Below are 23,693 nucleotides of genomic sequence, written 5' to 3'. Positions count from 1 at the left end.
GGAACCCATTAATTGAGATACATTCTCTTTTCATTGTTTGTAAACCAAATCATATCTATGCAATGTAATATGTGGATGTTAATTGTCATAAAAGGTTGTGTAGATCATATTCATGGTACAGTGCACGTGATAACTGTATCCAAATTGTAGTTTGTCGTTTAGCTAATAGCTAATTAGGACTTAGGATCCTACCAAATTTTAACATTTATCCTTTTTTAAACAAGTCAAATCATCATAGATAAATAAAATAATCATGTTTGTAGTTGTCAAAGTAAGCTTGATTCAGTCTAATGGGCCAATCTAATTTTGAGTGGGTTTGTAACTGGGGATTTTATAAGGCTTAAACTATTGTAAATAAATTTTGGGCCTATATTTTGAAGTCCAATGGGCTTCATTAGATCAAAACGATCTAGTTCACTATATGAGCGTTTTAGTTCACAACATGAATTTGAAAACAAGGAGTGAACTAAAAGTCTAAAACACTCTTATAGTGAACTAAATTTGTGTTCTCTAATTATGCATTTAAGTAGTGATTTTCCTATATCAGTACTCCGTGTGAGTATAATATATCTGATTTTTCAAGCTTTGTTGCATCGATATTAGTATACTATAAAAACGCAACTCCAGTAAATCTAACTTATATTAAATCATCAAAATCGACAATGGAAACGTGAATGCAATAAGCCTTGTCTTATTACATTCTTCCCAATTGTTCCATACCATTTTTATTGGAGAAGACAAAAAAACAAATTCCTTATTTCCACGTTGGCTTCTCCCACAAACTGTTTCATTTCATCTCATTACGATCATCAGATGTTCGACAAAATGCCACCTCCCCATTTCACTGCCCCGCCACCGCAACCAACGCCGCCAACCCAATCACCACCCCTAATTTCACCCCCAAATCCACTCCCCCGCTCGTCTCCTTCTCTGACGTCAGATCCGCCGCCGCATCCGCATCCGCATCTTCCTCTTCATCCGCTGCCGCATCCGCATCCGGGCTCGGCGCCGGCGATTTCTTAGACGCCGGCGCCGGCGCCGCTGCCGGCGCCGGAGCCTCCGTCTCCTCCACCGGAGGAGGCGCCTTCTTCCTCGCCGCCGGTGCCGGTGCCGCCGCCGCCACCGCCGGCGGTGGAGGAGGTGTCGCCGGCGGCGTTTCGACGTAGGTGCCGTCCATCCCCGGGGCGATGATGGGCTGGGAGACGCTGAGGATGGAGATGTTGAAGGGCTGGGCGGCGACGGGGTTGACGAAGTTGCAGACGAGGGGAGAGCCGGGGACGGAGGAGCCGAAGACGATGGTGCCGTCGCGGCGGCGGACGATGTCGATGAAGCCCTGCTGGCCGTTGGCGACGCCGGAGGACTGGTAGAGGGTGGTGAGGGTGGTCTTGTAGCCCGGGGTGAGCTTGGCGAGCTTGGCCATGTCGAAGTAGTCGAGGATGACGTGGAGGCTGAGGATGCTCCTCTGGACCTCCACGGGGAGCTGCATTAGGGTTCCGATGCGGTCGTTGGGGAGGCCGAGGACTGTGATGGTGCGGCGGCTGTTCACTTGCTCGGCGAGATGGGTGTTGGTGAGCAGCTGGTTGAATTGCTCAAACCCGGGGAACCGCGCGAGGGTGATGGTTATGTTGAAGGCGGAGGTGGTGGTGGTGGTGGAAAGGAGGATCAAGGCGGCGATGAGGAGGAAAGGGCGGCGCATTTTTGCTGAATTAGTGAGTTTTAGTGATTGTGTGTTGCAATCATCAAGTTGATGCACATGAGTGTGAGTGTATATATATATGTGGAGAGAGTGAGAGTGGTGTGTGAGGAGGAGAGAAGAGTTCTATTTTGAGTTTTGATGGATGCTATAATTGTGGAGAATTGGATGTGTAGCCATGCATGTTTGTTTTTTGAACAAGCTTAATATTTTGGAAATTTTGAATGATCTTAAATTTGGGATAACTCTATAAAAATGTGGATAAATTCCACTCAAAGCTTACCAAGAATCCACGCAAGAGCCACTTAAAATGATCTTAAAATGGGATAACTCTATAAAAATATGAATCAGTTCCACTTAAATTCTTCAAGAACAAGTGACGGAGCTACTATAAAGCAGGAGCTACTATAAGGCATGGGGTCCATAGACCCCAATAATTTATTGTTTTAGTAATAGTAATATATGCATATGTAGAATACGTATGAAGTTGTTGTTGAATTGGTATTTGACAACTTTTCCCTCTTTCCCATGTCCATTTTCTGTTAAACATATGTGTAATAAGTACTCCACATTAAGCTACATAATAATATTCGATGCATGACCTAGTCCATTCTCATAAACGAATTGAGTAGAAAAGATTGATGGTTTCCTTCTCCTAAAAATTGTCTCGCATATACATATCCTATATGGCCAGTCAGTTGAATAGAGTCGAGTCTAGTTTAGGCAAACTTGAACTATAATTGTGCGAGTTCGTGCAAAGTCATTTTTTGAAGTTAATACCTACTTGAATAAATATAGTAGTTTAACTTGTTAATTTACGGTCAATACTACTAGTCGTTATGAACGAAGCTTGCAAAGATTGTCACCTTCTAAAATGTCTCAATAATGAGATCCATCATCCCCAATTTCTCCAACATATGTTTGATGCACACTGTCCAAAAGACAGGCTAGTATCTCATCCTCATGGAGTCCAACCTTCACTAAGAATGTTTAATCTTCTAATCTCATCCATGCATTTGTTCATCTCCTTCATCACATCCTTAAATATCCATCCTTTTAACTCCTCGACTATAGGAGCTTAACATTGCATCCCCTTTGAGTTAAACTGGATCGAGTTAGGTAGAGTTTACAGATGATAATTTAAGACCCATGCACGAAAAACAATCGCACAATTTTGCTTTAATTTCACTCGATTACTATGCTAATCAAGTGATAAGCTCCTCTCATTTGTGTGTAGATTATGTTTTTGCAATTTGTTTCCTTGCTTTCATTTCCTAGCAAGATTGTACGTTATCTAGAAAAAGTCATTGTTTTCATTTTCGTAATTAATTTGATCTAGACCAACTTATAACTACAAAACATATGAAGTGTCATTTTCTTGTAGTCATATAGCAACTGAATACTCTCCAAGAAAGAACCTTTAATTTTATGTAATTTAATACAAGGAACATTTTTTCAAAATTTAATTTGACCAACATAATTGGAAAACTTTTTCAAAATTTACAATCTGCAAGGTTATACTTAGACGTGGCCACGGTTCATAAAACCGCCGGTTCCGGTTCATGACATGCTTGAACCGTAACCAGCCCGGCTATGACGGTTCCGGTTCCGGTTCCGGTTAATAACCACCGGTTTTTCGCCGGTTCCGATTCAGTTTCGGTTTGTTTTTGTTTTTTTTAAAAAATCTTATAGTTATTACTTTACAATCCAAAGAGAAATTGATAACGATAAAGAATTGCAATTTTATTGATTTGAAATTTTGAATGTAAATTTCTACAATACAATTACAAGTTACAAAATACAACAATACAAGTATACAACTATACACTTGAATTTAAAATATAGATACAAAATTACAATTTACAAAAAATATATTAAAAGTAAAGTTGAAACAATTAGAAAAAAAAAAAAAAAAAAAAGGAAAAGGACTTGAGCTCAACTTAAATTTAAATTTTGAAATTCAAATTTTAAAAACGGTCGGAACCGCCGGTTTTTGGTCAGAAACCGACGGTTTTCTGACGGAACCGCCGGTTCGTGTCGAAAACCGCCGGTTTCTGACCGAAAACCAGCGGTTTCGACACCTTTTCAGGTCTACGCTGCAACCCTACGCCCTACGCCTGCAACCCTACCCCCGAACCGTCGGAAACCGGCGGTTTTGTGTCAAAAACCGCCGGTTTTCCGACACGAACCGCAGATTTCTGACTGAAAACCGGCGGTTAACCATCCTTTTCCGACCCTACCCCTACAACCCTACGAACGTACCGGCGATGACCATTTATTTTCGGTTCCGCCGGTTACGGTTTCGAATTTTGTTGAACCGTAACCGAACCGTATGTCGAACCGTAACCGGATTTCGAACCGGAACCGTCCGGTTCCAGTTCCGAACCGCAGGTTCAAAACCGGCGGTTAACCAGTGGGCCGGTTTGGTTTGGCCATGTCTTATACTGCTTACTAAGCGAATTTGATTATTTTACAAATAACATTCTGAAAGTGAATTCAAAGCGACATTGTAATAGTAAAATTTTCGTATTGATATAATAAAACTCCAAAATAAAAATTTGCCTTGTCAGACAATCAACCATTTAAATCATGATTATTAATAGGAAACACATTTCTTGACTCAAAAAATATCCAAACAAATTTCAACTACCAAACAAGACCAAGATACATGGTCACATGCCAAACAAAGTAACCGAACTAAGATACATTGTCACTGCCCCACGATCAGAGGTTAACAAAGCAAAATTCATGCAGACATTTTGTATCATTGTGTCAAAAACATACAAAATATTCACCTTCTCCATTAGTGAATACTCAAAAATCCACCAACAAAAGCAAACGGTCAAAAAGAGCTAAACAAACAAACCCAAAAAACAGTGACCAGGACAAATACAGCCACAAATCAAAACATTTCCAAGCGGGTAAACAAGCTGATTGCAGATACCGCTGTTTAAGGCAACAAAATTTCTAACACAAACAATCGCAGGAAAATATTCAAAGAAGATCAATTTTCAAAGGCTAAAGAAATAACGTAGGAATCTAGGTTGTGTCAACTTCTATAGGGAACGCCCACAAGGTCAATGAACTAATATCAATCTCTGATTTCGCTAGTCGAGGGGGGGGGACTGAAGTGAGTGGGTCGTTCACTACCAAAACCATAAAGATAACATCTCAACGAGGGGAAGAAGGCACCAGGCACAAAGATCCCAACCTAGTGTCGGTGAAGAGGGTAACATTGTGATAGAGGAACATGCAACTTTCAGCCCCTTAAGTCAGCATTCTCCCTCATCTTGCAACTCAAAGGGAATAGAAGTCAACAGTTCCCTTTTAGAAGAATTACGAACTTGTCATAAGCATTTGACGCAGGCCCTTCATCATTAAATCAAATATAATTACACTATTTGGGTAGAAGGAGCATCACATCCGCAGATATGCAATCAAAGAAGCATCTACCACTCTAGCCAGTTGGGATCCACAATGTTTCAAATTGAAGATCCCACAGCAGGGCAGTGAAGGGCGAAAGAGAAGTGCAGATGCAGAAAACCAATGAAGCAGTACCACGTAGAGACCTCGACACAAAAACAAAATCATAAAGCTTTAGCAAAGTTCCATAAAAGACAATAATAGAACATATCATCTATGAACAACAGATCCGGAAGTTGTGAGATAAGTGCTATTTCAAGAGAGGTTTGCATATGACGAACACATAATAGGGAAAAAGTAACAAACTTACTACTGAAGTAGTAAAGACAACCAAATGCCTCAGTCGAAGCTGAAGATGTCGCCCACTTACATAGCAGTAACTAAGTCCAAGCAGAGTAAACACTACTGTAAAAACTGCGCCATCAGTTCAAATACTAGAATAAGATCAATGCTTAGCTCCTGCTTCTGCGTCTTTCGACTCTTTCCCTAGGACCATCTCTGCATAACAAGACACAAATGTAAATCGCCTATAAGGATCTAAAGTAGGCTTGTACACAAAATACAACTACATCTTGAATGATCCAACCGAAGAAATTAAACATTAAAATATCAATTTTAGGTCCAGCCATTTCTTTAAATTTTCATTCGTCTTATTTGACAAGTGAAGGAACTCACCATAAGAGATGCATTGGTATGGGAAAATTTTAAAGGAAAAAAAACTAACCCGTTAGCATATGGCACTTCCTCTCGTCCACGATACGGCGACCTGCTGAAGCTGCGATCTTTGGGTGATAAGCTTCGACGCCGAGGGGAACGAGCACGAGGACTATAACTCCTGTTGCAGCAACATGACATCAAACAATACAAACAATGAAACAAGTCAAGACAAATATTCAAATTAACATACTAGTTTAGCTTTTTCTCTATTAACAAACAATACCTCCGACCATAACTTGGACTCCGGCGGTATCTAGGGGGGCTGCGACTTCTACGCCTCCCAGTACCACCACGAGTTCTGCACTCACGAGCAAAATGACCAGCCTCGCCACATTCATAACACTTTAAATCAGAACCAGACCTTCCGCGACCACCGCCGCCACCACCACGGCCTCCACCACCACCGCTGGAGTTATGTGAGAGTTCAACTCTCCATCCATTTTTGCCTACACCACAGATCACAACAACAAGGTAACACTGAGATGCTGATTGAAAATAAAGCTACAGGATAACTTTTTTTGTTTTGGTTTGAAGGAGGGGGCTGGGGGAAATAGAAATTCAAAATAAAATAGACTTTTTAGCTCATTATGTGTGCAGGATGTTAATGTTCTTGAAGTTTCATCAAATGTAGTTAGCTTAGAAACATTAGCAGGGAGCAGACTAAAGTTAAAGTTTCAAATCAAACCATCAAGATCTCTGATGGCATCCTGGGCATCTCTCCGATCGTCAAAATCAATGAAAGCATAGCCTGGAGGTCTTCTGGCAACCCATACACTGGAAAAAACATTAATATTATAAAAGATACAAGCACAAGAGATAATGTGAAAATTTGAAAAACTAATATATTCAAGGGGCAAACACAAATCCACATGCTTAACAAATGAAAAACACTTTGTTCAACAGCGATCATTCAAAGCAAACATCCAGCCTAGCTCCTTTAAGAACCTTTTATTTGTTACCACTACCAGCCAAGGATAATTTTATCACCAAGTGTGTCACAAAGTATTGAAGCTAAACTATAGTAGTCATCCAATACTTATGTTCAAATGGAGAAAAAATTCTTTTATATAATAGTCCACAGATATCAGACCCTTATCAGATAAATTAATTACAGAACAAAATTCTATTATAGAATAGTCCACATGAATTATACTCCATATAATGTGTAGACAGAGTGAGCCAAAAGAAGACATTATCACTTGCAGGGATGGAAAAAAACCATCACAACCACCCAGCGCACCATGCACTAAAGCATCTCCATACACATTTACTCCATACCAAAAAATTATTACTCCATAAGCACGGCAAAAAAGTCCTAGAAGTTACAGTTCGAAACATAATACTACTCCTTACAAGATATTGCTTGAAAACTAGATAGTTAAATAGGCAGAATTTAAAATTGAACTTCCAAGAGCATTTTCAACTTTTTCCAATGTATATACAAGAAAGACTTCATTTATGATTTAACTTCCACAAAGACAAGGGGCTAAGTAGCAACTACTGTGAGATTTTTACCTTCTGATAACTCCAAACACACGAAATTCATCCTCGAGTTCGCGCTCAGTGACTCGGGGATCAAGATTTCCGACATAAACTCTGGACATCTTGACTTACAAGAACTGCAAGAACAATCTCAAAATGCAGATAGATCAGAAATAGCAGGGGAACCAATCATATCACCAATCTTAAATACATGAACAGAATTTCAAACATAACATCATACAGACAAACCGAACAAAATAACCAAAAAAAAAGAAAGAAACTTTCTCCAAAAAAAAAAAAAATCATTCATATTTTAACCGCAGTGTGAAGTTGCAACGTCAAATTGGCGGACGTAAAAATTCAAAACCCAATGCAAAATTACGAATCAAATAGATACGATTACGGACCATAACAAGGCCGGAGACGGGAAATTTTAACAAATGAGATAGAGAGAGAGACCTGCTGCAAGTCTGAAACCCTAGTGTTGAAGCTGGCGAAAAACCCTAGGAGAATGAGCGGCTAACCTTTGTTAAAGGCTCAAGAGGGAACTACGTTTGAAATTACTTTAGTGACCCTTCCGTATTTTCTTAATCGTGTTTAAATCAAATCACACAAACTTTGCGATAAATGTATTCTATTTTTGAAATCACACGTATCGAAAAAATTATATGCATCCTACAATTTTAAAAAATAATTAAAAATCATAAAAAATTAAAATTTGTTGCAATTAAATACTTCCTTCGTCCACGAAAAATAGATAAGTTTTGTCATTTTGATTTGTTCATAACTAATTTTAAAAAGAAAAATTTTCAACCAGTACTAACCTTAGTCATTTTAACAATATGAATTTGAATTTTTTGTTGTGTGTAATTATTAACAAATTCGAATTTCATGATTTTTTATCTAAATTTTAATATTACGAGATGGTTTTTATTACATCAATTAATTCTAAAGCTGATTCTTATGGTGTTGGGCTTGTGTCTCACCAAAAGTGCTTATGACTTTGGGCTTGTATTAAATTGGGCCTGAGTCCATATTCTATCACCAGTAGGGCTTATGATGTTAGGCTTGTATCATTAAAATTAATGATAAATTCCATGAGGTGTGTAATAACTTCACATCAGACTTTAGAAAGTCCTAGCTATTGATTAAATGAAATTTGAACTCATTCCAATTTGGACAAAATGAAATTTTTTGTAATTTTTAAGAAAAATTGGCTAGAATCACTTTCAGTATAATTGATTCGTAATCCATTAATTTTTCTTTCATAAAGAAAAAAGAAAAATGTCTAATTACATTCGTGTGCAGTGTACCAAGTACAAAATTAGACCAAATTGTCAATTTCTCAACTAACCGAAATGAATTGATTTATACCGATACTAAGTAATAAGAAGAGACGATGTCGTTATATTTTGAATAGGCAAATAAGTGATCTTTTATTTATTTTCCGAATTGATTGAAATGAAAAGATTTACAAAAGTGGCCGTCCATTTATTTTATTTTAATTAAATGTTGCTAGTTCATGTCAATTTGGGATTTTATATTAAACGCAAGCGCCTAAGCATCATCTTGCTTTGCGTAGTGCTTCATAATAATATAAGTAAACGATAATTACAGAATCATCACTTTTTTATTGTCATTTTTTAATTAATAAATAAAGTCGAGTGAAGCCATATGTCGGCCATTTTTAAGTTAAAGTTCCTACATGATTCTTCTTTTTACAAGCTTATTAACTTGTCACCTAATTATATCAAATTAAATTATCAATGTCAACTTAATTAAACAAAAACTTATTGGTCCGGACACGTTCTCATATAATATGTTTAGCCAATCACTAAACACACTAAGACGATATATTTAAATCAGTAAATGTTTTTAGTAGATTAGACAAAAGATGTTGGTTATAAATATTAAGGTGATGATGATGGCGATAGCACTAAATAAGACATAAATATCTCACATCTTAATTTGTTATACTTTCTGTTTGACGTTTTAATCAATCACCTATCTTTAAAAAAATTTAGTTGAGTGGTTGTTAGATATTTTAATCATAGTGGTACCTTGATTGTTGCTAAGGTTCATATAGAGGAGGTGACTGGTGAGCCATTGGCTTGGTCAAAGTCCTATCTTTTCATTGAGAATTTGCTACCACTATATAACCAATTTCTACATATGTCACGTTCGTCGTGGTGCCAATATAAGGCAATGAATGGCTATCAATTGTTCATAATCTTTTAGCCCTCGTGAATACTATTTTCGTCGAGCCTTCCACGTTCGTGGGCCTTCTAGAATCATTTTGTGTACAATTCATGTTTGAATATAAAATAAATAATAGATGTCTATGGAGTCGTGTATATAGTTATGATTGCGTGGAATATAATCATTCATCTTTAACCAAATATCACAAAATGTCCTAATTAGCTTTAGGCAGGGAGCCGCTTAAATCTTTTGATCCCTTGTACTTCCCCGTTCATAAAAAATAAATAAAATTATAAATAACACAAATTATAACGCACACTTAATAAAGTAAAATAGAGCGCTAAAATATAATAAAACTATAGAAGTAGTGTTAGTGGATTGTGGAGTCTACATTTAGAATGATGGATCAGGTTAGTATTAGTTTAACACTTTACATATTTAAAATTAGTTAAATTTAAATGGATGACCGATCAAAAAATATTAAAATTAGTCTATTTTTTTTTATGGATGGAGGTATTACTTTTAAAGGTATTTACAAATTTGCAAGATGCATGTCTTTGAGCTCGCGGAAGAAATTTAGTAGAATTTTGGCTCATCAGTAATTTAAAATTAACCAAAATCTATAAGGTTGCGTTTGGTATACGGAATTGGAGGTGTGGAATTGGAATTGAAACCTTCAATTCCAAATCCATTGTTTGGTATTAGAAAAATTCTTGGATTTTGAATTGAATTCAAATTCCAAATCCTCCAATTCCACAATTTGAATTTCACATGAAAAGTAGTGGAATTCCAAATATTTATTAAATTACACACACAATGCATATTTCTCACACACATTGCATACACACACATAACACACGTTCACACACACACAACACATGTTTACACATACTCACGCTACACACATCCTCACACACACATACACACTACATACACACACAGCAAACACATACACACACATTCACACACAGACACTGCACACACACACACAACACACTCACATTCAATTTTTTAAATTCAATTCCATATCAATTATTTCATTTTGCCAAACAAAGGATTTGGAATTGAATTCCTTCCAATTCCAATTAAATTTCAATTCCAATTCCAATTCCAATTCCAATTCCGTGTATCAAACGGATCCTAATAGTATTTGTTTTTTTTTTTTTCATTTATCACACGATGAAAAAGTCATTCGTTGCGTCTAATATATTGTTGATGTTTTCATATGAACAATGTAATTTTTGTATAAATAGAAAGCATCATTTGATTCACTGGCAATAACGTTCTCATAAAACTTTCTGACTACCATAAACAAATACAATTTCATCAAAACAATTCGTCCTGCATTATTTTTTAACAAATACAAATTTCATGGTTTTTAGATAAGTCGTGGGAGAGACCAAAGCTTGATCAAACTTATTTTTCTAACAATTTGATCTAATGGAGTCGTAGTAGTTGTTTTCAAAATGACAACTCTAGAGTTCCTTTTCAAACTCAAAGACTGTAATTTTTTAGTGTTACAGATTTATTCTTTTGTTGCGGTACAAGTAGTGAAGGTTGTCGTACTCACTGATGCTTCCTTACATAAATCCAAACCATTTCTATCATCACAATTCACACACATAACACCACCAATTCTAATTCGGAGGCGATGGAGGATCAGTTCGATGTTATCGTCATCGGCGCCGGCGTCATGGGCAGCTCCACCGCCTACCAGACCTCCAAGCGCCGCCTCAAGACCCTCCTCCTCGAGCAGTTCGACTTCCTCCACCACCGCGGCTCCTCCCACGGCGAGTCCCGCACCACCCGCGCCACTTACCCTGAGGACTACTACTCCGGCATGGTCCTCGAGTCCTCCCGCCTCTGGCGCCAAGCCGAGTCCGAAGCCGGCTACAAAGTCTGCTTCGCCACCCGCCAGCTCGACATCGGCCCCTCCGACAACAAAGCCCTCCTCGCCGTCGTCGACAGCTGCCGGAAAAATTCCATCGCCGTCGCTGTCCTCGGCCGCCGCCAGCTCCTGGAGGAGTTCTCCGGAATGTTCGACATTCCGGAGGACTGGATCGGCGTCGTCACCGAGCACGGCGGCGTCATCAAGCCCACTAAGGCCGTCGCGATGTTCCAAACCCTAGCGCTCCGAAACGGCACCGTGCTGAGGGACAACGCCGAAGTTGTTGGTATAAGCAGGGACGGGAGGACTAACGAGATCGTCGTGGCCACGGCCGACGGCATGAGCTATCGCGGCCGAAAATGCGTGATCACGGCGGGGCCGTGGACGCGGAAGCTGGTGAAGAAGGCGAGAGGAATCGATCTCCCGATCCAGCCGTTGGAGACCGCGGTACATTACTGGAAAGTTAATGAGGGGCATGAAGGTAAATTTACCATCGAGAGCGGGTTCCCGACGTTCGCCAGCTACGGCGAGCCGTACATATACGGCACGCCGTCGCTGGAGTTCCCGGGATTGTTGAAAATCCCTGTGCACGCGGGCCGCGCGTGCGATCCCGAGGATCGCACGTGGGGGGCACCCCCAGTGCTGGTGGATGCACTGAGGGCATGGATTAAGGGGCGGTTCGGGGATATGATCGACGTGGCAAAGCCAGTGCTAACGCAGTCGTGCATGTACTCGATGACGCCCGACGAGGACTTCGTGATCGATTTCCTCGGCGGGGAGTTCGGGGAGGACGCCGTGGTGTGCGGCGGGTTCTCCGGACACGGGTTTAAGATGGCGCCGGTGGTGGGGCGGGTGGCGGCCGATCTCGTGGAGAGCGGCCGGGCCGAGGGCGTGGAGCTCACGCGCTTTAGTGTGGGGAGGTTTGATGGAGAGAATCGTAATGGGAATGTTAAGGATTTTGATGATCAAGTCATGTCCCATTGAGGAGACTGCACGTTAATTTTTCCAAGTCAAATTTGTATTTGCGAATTGCAACGTGTAGTTAGTAGTTAGTCGTCGTGTGTGACTCAAAAGCTTCCAAAGAAGTATGCAAGTGTTGTGTGTTATGTCACTCTCATTCCACGTGTCTTTAATGTCCTATTGTGTCATATTTATGTGCTGTATTTCATTCACTTTTTATTCTCTCCAACTCATCAGTGAGTAAGGTATTAAAAGCGTACATGTATATACCAGGGGAAATATCCCATCTTAGAAAGTGTCAAATGGTACAACATTTTGATTTTGATGATCCAGCACTAGAGCAATAATATATGGGCGATGGATGCATCATCAATCATCATACAACAAAATCCCAATTCCACAGAGAGAATGAACAAAACCAAGGGCACATTTGCTAGTCATGCTACAACTAAAAACAGGAGAATAAATTCTGTCAACTATAATCATCTAATTCTCCACTGCATGTATTCACGTCCTCCTATTTAAAACTTCTCTTCTTATTGAACAAACACCAAGCCATCTGTGATTCGTGTTGTAAAAGCGAGGAAATCACAGTTCACTGGCCCACGAATGATGAAAGAACGATCGATCTATATGATTATACATATGACAGCTTATAAATCTATCTCAGCCACACCTGAAGCTGTGATGTCAAACCTAGAATCATCAGAGACCTGCAGGACTGTAAGAGGCTAAGTGCACAACTAATGTAATCGAGATAGAAAGGAAAGGAAAGCACTAGCGCGGAGGCATTGCTAGTATTGTTAAAGGATTTCTGAGTGTATTCAAAGGATCAGATGGCATTTTCAGAAATGAATAGCATCGAGTGACTCCATGCCTTTCATAGCATTGAGTAACCGGGATTGCTAATAGAAACTAGATAATAGATCTAAGAGATGCATAGAAAGAAGTTAAGAGAGACATCACTGACCAGTTGTTTAGAATCTCAGACTACTAAAGTAGCAAGCATGGCGTGCAACACAGCCCAATAGAGGATTAGTCCAAGACGTAAAGCAGGTTGTCGCATTAGGGCTCGGTCACAGGACATCCTGAAATGATATGTAGATGGAGATGAATATAGGCATAATAAATTTAAAATACAAGATGATATTGAGGCTTACCATAATCCATCAACCAAGTTTGAGACAGGTCTTGTAAATCGCGGGACAATTTTTGATGTGGTCAGCGACTTAAAGCCATGAGCTGAATTGAGAAAACAAGTTGCATTAAAATAGTAGCTTTGAAGAGGTCCAATAAATTCTACATTTTCCACTTTTATTTCCCACTGGCTACACGCAGTTTACCTTTATCGTCATCATCATCCTCCAGCCCCTGACTACTGTCATCCATATCTATTGCAACAGCAACTTGATCATTATTTGGTTTCCGCAAACTGCGAACTTGCGTAGCAATGGTCCCACTAGACGTCCATTTGTTTGCCTGCACCAATCAATACATTGTGTACATGAATATGCCAAGTGACAAAAAAAGCATATAAACAAAGGAAGAAATCAACGAAAAATAGATAACTGGGAGAAAGAAAATAAGTGAGAAAATACAAATAGCAAGACCATCAATAATAGTATATAAATGGGGACCCCAATTCATCAAGTGGCATAGATGTATTTCTAACCATTGATACCTTCTTAAATTGCATTTCTTTTCTGGAGGAATGAAAGCAAGTCAATTTGTTATCATAACTTATATATGACTATAGATGAAAAACGTGTCATACTTCCTAATTCCTATACATGCAGACTTATTCATGTCATTAATGCAATTCGATAAAGAGTAAGGACAGTAGCACAATAACTGAGCAGTATATTTAGCCCCAAAAAAAAAAAAAAAACAAAGCAGTGTACCGTAGGCTCAACCTCCACAATCTCGGAAGAAGATAATGTAGCCTTATCAGAATCTCCAGAACCTTGAAGCATAACTATTTGAGATTCCATTTCACGTAATGAGTTCTTCAGATGCTGTTCTTTCTGTGTTAGTTCATCCACTTTAGCTCTCTCTTCTTGCAACAGTATATCTCTGTTCTGGGTCGTCACACGAAGATTCTCCAATTCAGACATCAAGTTTAAAATTTTCTTCTGTAATACCTCTTTACATTCGTCGACCAGATGATTCGAATAATCAATAGTCACATCATTGACCAATAAATGAGATACCGAGGAATCAAACCAAGCAAGTACCTCCCGAATCTCATCAGAACTCTTCTTGTTCATTTGTGTGACAGCTAGTGCATCATTAGTGCACCTAGTAACCTCTTGCCTAAGGAAAGAAATCTCTTCCTCTTTATCTTGCAGCTGGGATTGGAGTTTCTCAACCTCAGATAGGAGATTTTCAGAGAGATAATGAACTTCATCAAACTTGCTCACAGTAACAGAAAGCTTCTTTAAAGCTTTAGCACGGGAAGCTTCAAGGTTCTCCAAGTCTTTGTTCTTTTGATGCAACTCATTTTCAAACCCCACAATCTTGTTTGCAAGGTTTTCCATTTCCGTCTCCTCTTCATCAAGGGCTTGCATCAGCCCCTCACATTCTGCAGCAGTAGAATGAATAGATTAGAATGGGGTCTTTACAAAAGCACTTAGTGATCTACATAGAAGCTATATATAGCATATAACTGACCTTGTACTTTTGCAGCTAGTGCATCTGTCAGTGAGTTGACATTCTGCTGCAAATCTATGGCATTAGTTTCATTAACTTGGAGTTCTTTCACTCTCTGTTCCAACAACTTGCGCTCCTCACCCATTACATCCAATTGTCTCTGTGAAGCATCTAGCTTTACCCTTGCCTGCTGAAGGTCAAGTAAATAATTCTTTGCATTAGTTTCAGCTTCCTTTATTTGACCAACAAGTTCCTTGCAAATTTTCTCTTTCTGGATATCCTTCTCTTGAAGTTCATTCTGTAAATTCATTATGGTACTCTTCATCTCACTCTGCCCAACTTCCATCACTCTGCCCAACTCATTAGTATGCATGCTTATGGAATCCCCCACAACCAGTGATAGTTTGTCGCACATGTTCCTAATGCTTTCCTCATTGAAGATGCTAGCATCGCCTACGGAAATATTTCCTCCAATTTGATTTTGAGAATTTAAGTTCTGTGGAGATCTAGATGCCAATGAATTTTCAACCATATGTTCCTCCCAATTTTCAAGTCTTGAAATTGCACTAGCACAGCTTTCAAACAACAATGAAATGTTCCCTTGCAAGATATGCAATCTTGACTCCTTCTCTTTGTCAATTGATTGCAAATGATCAGCATCTCTCTTCACAGATTCATAGAACTCCTTCTCAGAAGCATATTCTCTACGAACACTCATGATGACTTCAGATAACTGAAATGATTCTTCTTGTAATAAACGTGAATGATCATGAATTCTCTCCCGGATAGAATCAATTTGGGTCATAAAAACCTGCACATGAAATACAATGTTAAACTCAGACATTTCATACACTCGATCAGAAAGACCCTAGATACAGAACTGTATGGATTAACAAGTAACTTGCAGGTGCCAGACAAAGATTCCATTAAGACAGTTTTTCAATGTGTGCAACAGCTTCATGTTTGGCATTTTCAGCTAAATCCTTTTGCCTGGAAGCTTCTGAAAGTTCATCAACAACTTTTGCTAGTTCATCTTGAAGGCCATCATTTCTTTCCTGAACTTCATTCAACTCTGCAAGCAGTAGTTCAGCTGCTCTTTTAGATTTTCTTGAATCTTGTTCAAGGGAATCCATTCGACCATGTAGACCATGCAAGTACTTCCCTATTTCTGTTATCCTCTCAACAGGATTTACAGAATTAATTTCAAATCCAACATCTATTTCACCCAGAGCATTCAAAATATTGCTCCAGCTACCCTCTTTCTCCAGCATATAGCGTTCAGTTTCTGCCAGGCGATCCCTGAGGACACTATTTTCAGATTCCACCACCTGTAGCCTGTCGCGGGCAGCCAACAAGTCCTTGATCTGTTCCTCAAACTCAGAAATAGTTTTGTCAGTGTGCTTGCTCTCAGACTTGAGGCGCTCAACCTCAGCATTTAGTTCTTCGATTGATTGCTTCATGCCATCTCGCTGTTGCACCAAGGACTTCCCTTTTCTAACAGCAATATTTAGCTTCTCTCTCAAAGAAGCTGATTTTCGCTCTTCTTGGCTAAGCAGCTCTTCCAATTCTTTCTTTTTTACTTCCAGCTCCTGCAATTCACGGACCAAGGATTGATTGGTCTGCATGTATCCATCTTTCTCCTCCTTCAAGCTCATTAGCTCACCCATAGATTCATCTAGGTTTTTGCTTAAAGTCGTGACATCCTGCTCTTCAAAATCTCTGGAAGTGTTAGACAGCTCCTCCTTTCCAGTGATGTGCACATCAGTAGAATCCACATTAGCAAGGTTCCCAGATGATAGTGTCTTATGTTCCTCTACTAGCTTCCTCAATATCTCTTCAAAATATCCAACCCCCTCCTGATCAAGTACCACATCTTCATGACAAGAATCCTGAAGAGCATTCTTAACCATTTCCTTCAGTCTTCTAATTACATCCTCAATGTGATCCTTATCTTCCTCCAACCGAAGTTTCTGTGTTTGCAACAAACTTGATTCATTCTGAAGATTCTCATTTCTAAGAGAAAAATCAGCTATTCTTTTTATGCTTTCATCATTTTCTTGTCTCAGTATCTCCAAGTCCTTGGTTAGGATTTCTTTTTCTGAGCAAGCCTGATGGAAAGCTGCTTCAAGCTCAGATGTTCTTCTTTGTGAATCTTCAACATCAGCTCTTAGGGATGCACAAAAAGTCTCCAAGTTATCAATCTTCTGCTGGAGAGAATAAGAATGGTTTTGTGCCTCTGATAGTGCACTTCCCAACCACTGAATCTTATCATCAGGTTCCCCAGATCGCAGATGAGATGGCATATCTACTGTGTCCAAAAAAATTTCCCACCGCTGCACAAGGTTGTTCCTTTCCATTAATGACTGTTCAAGCATCTCATTTTGCTCAGCTAACCCATAAAATCTGTTTTGCAGTTCTTCATATCTTCTCCTTAAATCCTCACTAGAAGTAGGGGTTGGCTGCATATCTTCTTTCAAGCCATCTGAACTACCAAATCCAGCATCAGAATATGAAACTCCCTCAGCTGAGCTTCTGTGATCCCATTCACCAAGAGGCAAGGAGTGATTTCCAACCATTTTTGACAACCAATCAATCTTATCAATTATATCATTGGAGTGGAAGTTCTCTGGAAGCTCCAAATCTTCTAGAATCTCTTCTATTCTCAGTAGGACAGAATCCTTAAGCAGAAATGACTCTCTTAGTGCAGTAGCTGAGTTGCGAATGTAGGAGAGCTCAGATTCCAGGGCTTCCATGCGCTCACCTGCCTCAGCGTAGACTTTTACTTTTGTTTCAACTTCATGAAGCCTTTCATCTTTAGATAGTAATTCCTGCGAACATTTCTCCAGTTCCTTGGACGTTTCAGCTAATGATTGCTTGAGACTCTCGCGTTGTGAAATAAGGCCTTTTCCCTTTGTAACTGCAATACCCAACTTCTCTCTAAGGGATGATATTCGCTGTTCAGACAGTTCTAACTCAGCAACTTTCTCTTGCACTTTAGAATTGAGAGCAATAACAACCTCTTGCGCACTCTTCAGACTGTGCTTAAAAACCAGGTTCTCATTTCCATATTCCATAAGAACAAAGTTCAAGCGTTCCACTTCACCCTGCAAATCATGTACATGCATTTCTAGAGATGCACATAAGCTTGAGCCCTGACCGGTTTCTCTGCATTTCTGAATGAGTAAATGAATCAGAGACTCCAGGAGTGAGGCAGGATCATCTGCAGACACAGCTGGCCTCTCCAACTTCACTGATTGTTCGATCTCGTCAATTAACTTGAGAACAGTATCTGATTTTAGACATAACTTTTGCAGTTCATCAGTCTCCCTTGCTGTGTTAGTCATCTGTGAACTGAGTTGTGTATTTGTAGACTGAAGCTCCAATCTCTCACTATAAAGATTTTTCAATTGGTCCAATATGGCATCAAAAAAATTAGGATGTAAAAGATCCAGCCTTTTACCATCAGCCATGACTTTGTTAGCTGCATCTGGGTCATACCCAAATAAAGTCCTCACAAGTTCACTGTAAAGTCTATGCAGAATGCTCAGAGCTACATCAGTTTTGTGAGACATTTCTTGAAATTCACTTTGAGCAGCCTCAAGTTGTCCACGAAAACCCTGAATCACTTTGCAGGCACCATCAACAGAAGCAGCAACAGAGCCAACAACATCAGGGTTGCTATTTCCAATAGGCAATGGGTTGGCAGAAATATTATTGGCAGTAGAATCCAGCATGGCAACAGTCTTAAGAATCTGAGCTGCAACAGAACTCTGTTCTTCTTGGAGAATCAATTCTCTGTCAGACACTTCTGATTGGAGTGCTTGCAATTGATTGGAAATTGAAGAAGTCATCTGATCCGAGTCTCTACAATGTCCCTCCAATTGAACCTGCAGCTCGTTAATATGACCTTGAAAGTCATTCATCTTCTCTTGAAGATGATGGTTCTCTAATTTTAGAACAGCTTCTTGCTTCTGCATGGCATCACATTGACCAAGAAGTTCACTCTGTTTTGCAACACCATGATGGATAAGCTCTCTCATAGCCTCATTAAAAACCATAAGCTCTATATTTGCTTCCTGTACTTGATCATCGTGCTCTTCCAACGCATCATACTTGCTCAAGTCTGTTCCAGCAGCATTAGCCAGTACTTTGCTGTGCTTAACTCTACAAAATTCACTGGCATCCTCAGCATCACTTACTAATTCTTTGAGCAATATCTTCAGATTTTGTGCAACCATTTTGGTCCTCATGTGTGAGTCTTCAGTTGTGTGGCCTTCAGATGAAGGGGATTTCTCTGGATCTTGGCCATCCTTCTCTGTGTAACCATTTGGCTCAAAAGTTTGAATCAATCGTGACACTCCAGGGGAAACAGCATCCGTTGATCTATTCAATGAAGATGATTCTAAGTGCATACTTTCAATTTCCCTCTCAAGTTTCTGCATTAAAACTCCTGCTTCCTCCAAGTTCCTTTTTAGTGCTAAAAATCCAAAGGCATCACTGTAAACATCCAATTTCATCTGTCTACTAGATGACTGATGAGATTTTGACTCGTGCAACACACCAGTATCATTCTTAACACCTTGACTTTCAACTTCATCAAACTGAGTTGAGTTTTTCTGACAATCTATATCTTTTAGTTTGATCTTGTGAAACTCTAAATCAGCACAGAGGGATTTATTTTCATCAGTGTAATGCTTAATGGAAGTTCTGGCTTCTTTTAGATCCTTCACTGACTTACAGCATTCTGCTTGCAGAACAGCTTCCAGAACATTGAACTCCACTAACTTGTGATATTGCTTTTCATACTCACTGAAAATTGTATTCTGCTCTTCTTCAAGCTTGCTCTTCTCCTCAGATATGGATCTCATATGCTCATTCAGGCTGATAATCTCCGTCTGAAGAGTTAGAATCATTTCTTTGCAGTTAACTGATTCTTCTGACATTTTGCTAATCTGATGGTCCATCGATACTTTTTCCTCATCAAATTTTTTTCTTTCTTCTGATAAAGATGTCAAAATTTCATTCAAATTTTTGTTTTCCACCCTTAGAACTTCCACTGTATTCTCACACTCTGCCAGTCCAGCAAGTAATTTACTATTCTCATTGATCATGCCATAATTTTCATGCTCAAGTCTTTTCCTGTCATCTTGTATTAAAGTCTGGAATGACTCTAAAGAAACTCTGTGCTGATATAATTCCTCAGTGATTTTTTCATTCTCCAGCAAAACATTTGTAGTCTCCCGTGAAAGTTTGTTTTTTTCCTCGATCATCATTTTGAAACTTATATTCAAGTTTTCATTTTCAGATTGCAAGGCTTGTACCAAATTCCTGCACTCAACTAGCTCAGAAAATATGCCTGACATTTCTCCTTGTGTCATTTCTAGTTTATTCTGCAATTCATTAACTTTAGCAGCAAAAACATCAGCCTCAGATCTTGATAACTGAAGCTGCTTCTCGAGCTCTACCTTCTCTGATAAAGCCTCCTGGAGCTCATTTCTGTACTGCACAATTTCTTTGGCAATTGTATCATTTTTCCCTTCGACTTCAACAAGTGAAGAGTTGACTGAAATTCCATCAATCCCCTTTTGATGCTCAGACAGTTGTAAATAACACGCATCCTTTGACAAACTTGTCATATACAAATGTTCTTTGAGCCTCTCAAAAGAATCATGAATGACATCATCAGAAGCTTGACGCTTATCTGCATTTCTAGGTTTCTCAGCTGATGATTCTCTTGACATGAATATGTACCTGAATTCATCTTGATCAAGTACCTGTAAAATTTCTGCAAGGTGGGAAAGTTTGACCACACTTCCATCCAAAATCGACGACAGGTCTATGTGTTTACATGCTAAGAAATTATCCTTATCGTTACTTTCAACCTCGTAAGATCTTTCAACCTCAAAAAATCCAGAGTTTGCTTCAGTACCTTCTGTATCTGAGAAATTAACTGCCTCTGGTTTCTCATCATTTGGACCAAATGATGTGACATCTCTCTCATGACCCATTGCCACAGATCTTACGGTTGACATCATTGAGGACTCAGTTAAAGGAGAAGTGCCAAAAGAATGGTCACGGGGCTCTTCAGCTTCTCCAGCATAGTTGGCAACAGAATCAGCCAATGATGCCATGTCAATCTTGCTGAGTTGTGTGGCAACAGAGATATTCTCCTCCACAAACCTATTCCCTGAATCAGCTGTCCTTCTGTCTGCAATAGAATCTTTAGCATCATCTGTAGGAGGATTGCTATCTCCATCAAGAAAATTCACCATGCGGTCATCAGTTTCATTTCCACCGGAACCGCCAACTTCCTGCATTGCCCCTACCAAAATATTATACAGACTTTAAACTCTAGCAACAATTAAGAGGCAAAATGAGTAAATAGTAGAGTATCAAGAGTGAAGGCACAAACCTACATCTGTTACCTGCTCTTCCCCATGCTCCCTCTCCAGTCCAAATGAAAAATCAGTGGGCAAAAGTAAATTGGAATCTCCTGACCTCTCATCTAAAACCATTGCTGGGACATTAATGGTTGTGTCCTCAAGAACCAGAGAAGATGATCCATCCTCCGGAGAAGCCCTAATATCTACATCGTGCCCATCACTAGTGTTATCTGTTCTCGATCCCTCTGGTGGGAATCCGGTAACATCCAAAAGACATGCTATTCCAACTTTACCCTTTGCTGAAGTATCTTTATTAGCAACCGGACTTTCACTTTTTACTGGATCTACTCTAGAAGCAGCATCACTTGCCACTGTATCCACTCTAGGAATTGACTCTGGTAAAGCAGTAGTATCTTCTGCATCATGCTTGGATATCTGTCCATCGGCATCATGTAGCTGCTGTACGGCTGTGTCATTGGAAGCGTCTCCTGTTACATCATGCTTGGATATACCAGTAGCTGTATCACTTGCCTCTGCAACCACTCCAGAACTTGACTCTGAAATATCAACAGTATCATGATTGGATAATTCTCCAGCTGCTTCAGCAAATGTGCCTTCCGTCTTATCATGCCCGGATTTACCACCTTTACCCGATGGCTTGCTACTATTTCCTTTATTATCCTTCTTTTGCCTGAACTGTTGAAGCTGACATATGATGAAGCATATCACCACAGAAGATTGTAATAAGTACATGATATGATGATATTAATAGTTGAACATTTTTCGGAACTAGATGATCCACAATTAGTAGAAAGAGAAGTATTTCCTAGCACTTCAATTATTGAGCTAAGAAGTTAACACATTTTAAAATAGTTGTTTTATACACCATAGGTCAAAATACTATTCTGGACTCTGAGCATATCAAACCACCACTTGTAGTAAAGCTAGCACCCTATTAACTATGAATAACTATAAGGTTTTAGATGCCAATCCAGTTTTTCAAAAAAGGAAAACAAATTTTGACATAAAATTGAACACTGATAATATTTGCCAAAAGACTAACACAACAATCAGAAGAATTCCTCAACACTTAACTGAATGGATTGTTCAGATAATCTAAAATGGTGAAAGAGGTAGTTTCAAAGAAGACAGAAACAAAAGTCATTCACCATTCACCAACCACTTCATGTGAATATCAGGGCATTCACAGCCCTTGAGTACCAGTAGTTGCTTAAGCACTACAGTATTCATATGCTCCTTCACACTACCCACAACTACTGAGCACCATTTCCTTGAGTATTATTCAGTATTGCAGTATTCACCTACTTTTCCTAATTCAATACGGTGTGGGCCAGAATTGAGCACTGGCAGCGTGCTACTGCTCTAATCACGGCACACCCAATGCCCTCAAACTTCCTCCAAACACAAAGCACATAAATATGCATTTATCCTATAACTGCTGCCAAAACTCTTCTCTTAATGAAAGCAAGCAAAACTGATAGCATATTTCAGGGAAAAAAAATTCAATCTCTAACAAACAGTACGTATAAAGCTCCAAACCAGCACAAAATTAAGTTCATACTTCCACAAAGACAATCACATGTGAGTGAGGTTTAACATTCTATGCATATTTACTTCGTTCACATCCATTTCCTCAATTCAACCTTAAAATAAATCTCATATTCCCCTGTATATGCAACATTCATTAAAAAAAATTGCTCAGGAGAGGAATACATCAGTTACCTTTTTCCGTCCGGCGGCCAACATATCGGTCCGGCTCTTGTTTTTTTCCATCCAATCCAATTCAATATGTTGTTAACAGCTACCTATAGCCATTAGATTAAACAGATCGCCACTCTGCAAACCCCAAACAATTGTTGAATTCAATATGTTAGCGAATTGAGGAAAATCAGGTTTGAAAATATCGTTGAACGTAGTTGGAAATGATGGAGTTGATTCTCACCCGATTGAACGGCTGGTTTGGTGAGGTGAATGTCGAGTGTATTTGAAAATACCGTTCTCTTAGATCTGAAGCGATGCTTGTTTTTTTTTTTTGCTTAATTTTTTCTTTTCTGAATCGGCAAGCGTTTCAGTTTTCGTGTTACTCTATGTTTTTAATTTCATTTTCGGCCCTACCTATCAATTTTTACGTATTTGTATGATTGGGAGTAGTATATTACTCATTACTAACACTCAACATTATTTTCTTCCAAACTTATTGGAGTATATAATTTTGTCCTTTTTATCTTTTCGTTTTCATTTTTGGGTTCAACCTCCGCGGCCTTTGAATTTAAATATA

At 39.3% G+C, this 23,693-nt stretch overlaps 4 protein-coding genes across 7 annotated transcripts; 1 reads left to right on the top strand and 3 right to left on the bottom strand.

The window, feature by feature from the left end:
* Positions 1 to 841: 841 nt before the first annotated feature.
* Positions 842 to 1,696, bottom strand: LOC125210161 (fasciclin-like arabinogalactan protein 3). Its single transcript, XM_048109737.1, has one exon. The coding sequence runs from the start codon at positions 1,694 to 1,696 to the stop codon at positions 842 to 844; it is 855 nt and encodes a 284-aa protein (XP_047965694.1).
* A 2,723-nt stretch (positions 1,697 to 4,419) lies between these two features.
* Positions 4,420 to 7,895, bottom strand: LOC125212732 (serine/arginine-rich splicing factor RSZ22-like). 4 transcript variants are annotated; one of them, XR_007174767.1, is made up of 8 exons: positions 7,775 to 7,895; positions 7,349 to 7,452; positions 6,519 to 6,607; positions 6,057 to 6,279; positions 5,841 to 5,951; positions 5,427 to 5,614; positions 5,147 to 5,262; positions 4,420 to 5,062 (listed from the first exon to the last, which is right to left on the bottom strand). XR_007174767.1 is itself a non-coding variant. In XM_048112971.1 (6 exons), the coding sequence occupies exons 2-6, from the start codon at positions 7,435 to 7,437 to the stop codon at positions 5,569 to 5,571; spliced, it is 558 nt and encodes a 185-aa protein (XP_047968928.1). In that variant the 5' UTR covers positions 7,438 to 7,452; positions 7,775 to 7,895; the 3' UTR covers positions 5,278 to 5,568. The 4 variants fall into 4 exon arrangements, 2 of the variants coding, with proteins under 2 accessions (XP_047968928.1, XP_047968929.1); XR_007174768.1 differs by lacking the exon at positions 5,147 to 5,262; XM_048112971.1 differs by lacking the exons at positions 4,420 to 5,062; positions 5,147 to 5,262 and having other exon boundaries at positions 5,278 to 5,614.
* A 3,092-nt stretch (positions 7,896 to 10,987) lies between these two features.
* LOC125212731 (probable sarcosine oxidase) lies at positions 10,988 to 12,598 on the top strand. The gene has a single exon (XM_048112970.1). The coding sequence runs from the start codon at positions 11,166 to 11,168 to the stop codon at positions 12,384 to 12,386; it is 1,221 nt and encodes a 406-aa protein (XP_047968927.1). The 5' UTR covers positions 10,988 to 11,165; the 3' UTR covers positions 12,387 to 12,598.
* Positions 12,599 to 12,610: 12 nt separating this feature from the next.
* Positions 12,611 to 23,520, bottom strand: LOC125210160 (trans-Golgi network-localized SYP41-interacting protein 1). Its single transcript, XM_048109736.1, has 10 exons — positions 23,358 to 23,520; positions 23,138 to 23,251; positions 21,424 to 22,099; positions 15,941 to 21,333; positions 15,033 to 15,822; positions 14,264 to 14,943; positions 13,706 to 13,841; positions 13,523 to 13,604; positions 13,333 to 13,450; positions 12,611 to 13,083 (listed from the first exon to the last, which is right to left on the bottom strand). The coding sequence occupies exons 2-9, from the start codon at positions 23,186 to 23,188 to the stop codon at positions 13,348 to 13,350; spliced, it is 7,911 nt and encodes a 2,636-aa protein (XP_047965693.1). The 5' UTR covers positions 23,189 to 23,251; positions 23,358 to 23,520; the 3' UTR covers positions 12,611 to 13,083; positions 13,333 to 13,347.
* Between the last annotated feature and the right edge of the window lie 173 nt (positions 23,521 to 23,693).

This window comes from Salvia hispanica, chromosome 3, assembly GCF_023119035.1.
Source record: "Salvia hispanica cultivar TCC Black 2014 chromosome 3, UniMelb_Shisp_WGS_1.0, whole genome shotgun sequence".
In the NCBI taxonomy this organism is placed as follows: Eukaryota; Viridiplantae; Streptophyta; class Magnoliopsida; order Lamiales; family Lamiaceae; genus Salvia; species Salvia hispanica.
The sequence above is the reverse complement of the archived record's forward strand: the minus strand, read 5'-3'. Positions and strand labels throughout refer to the sequence as shown.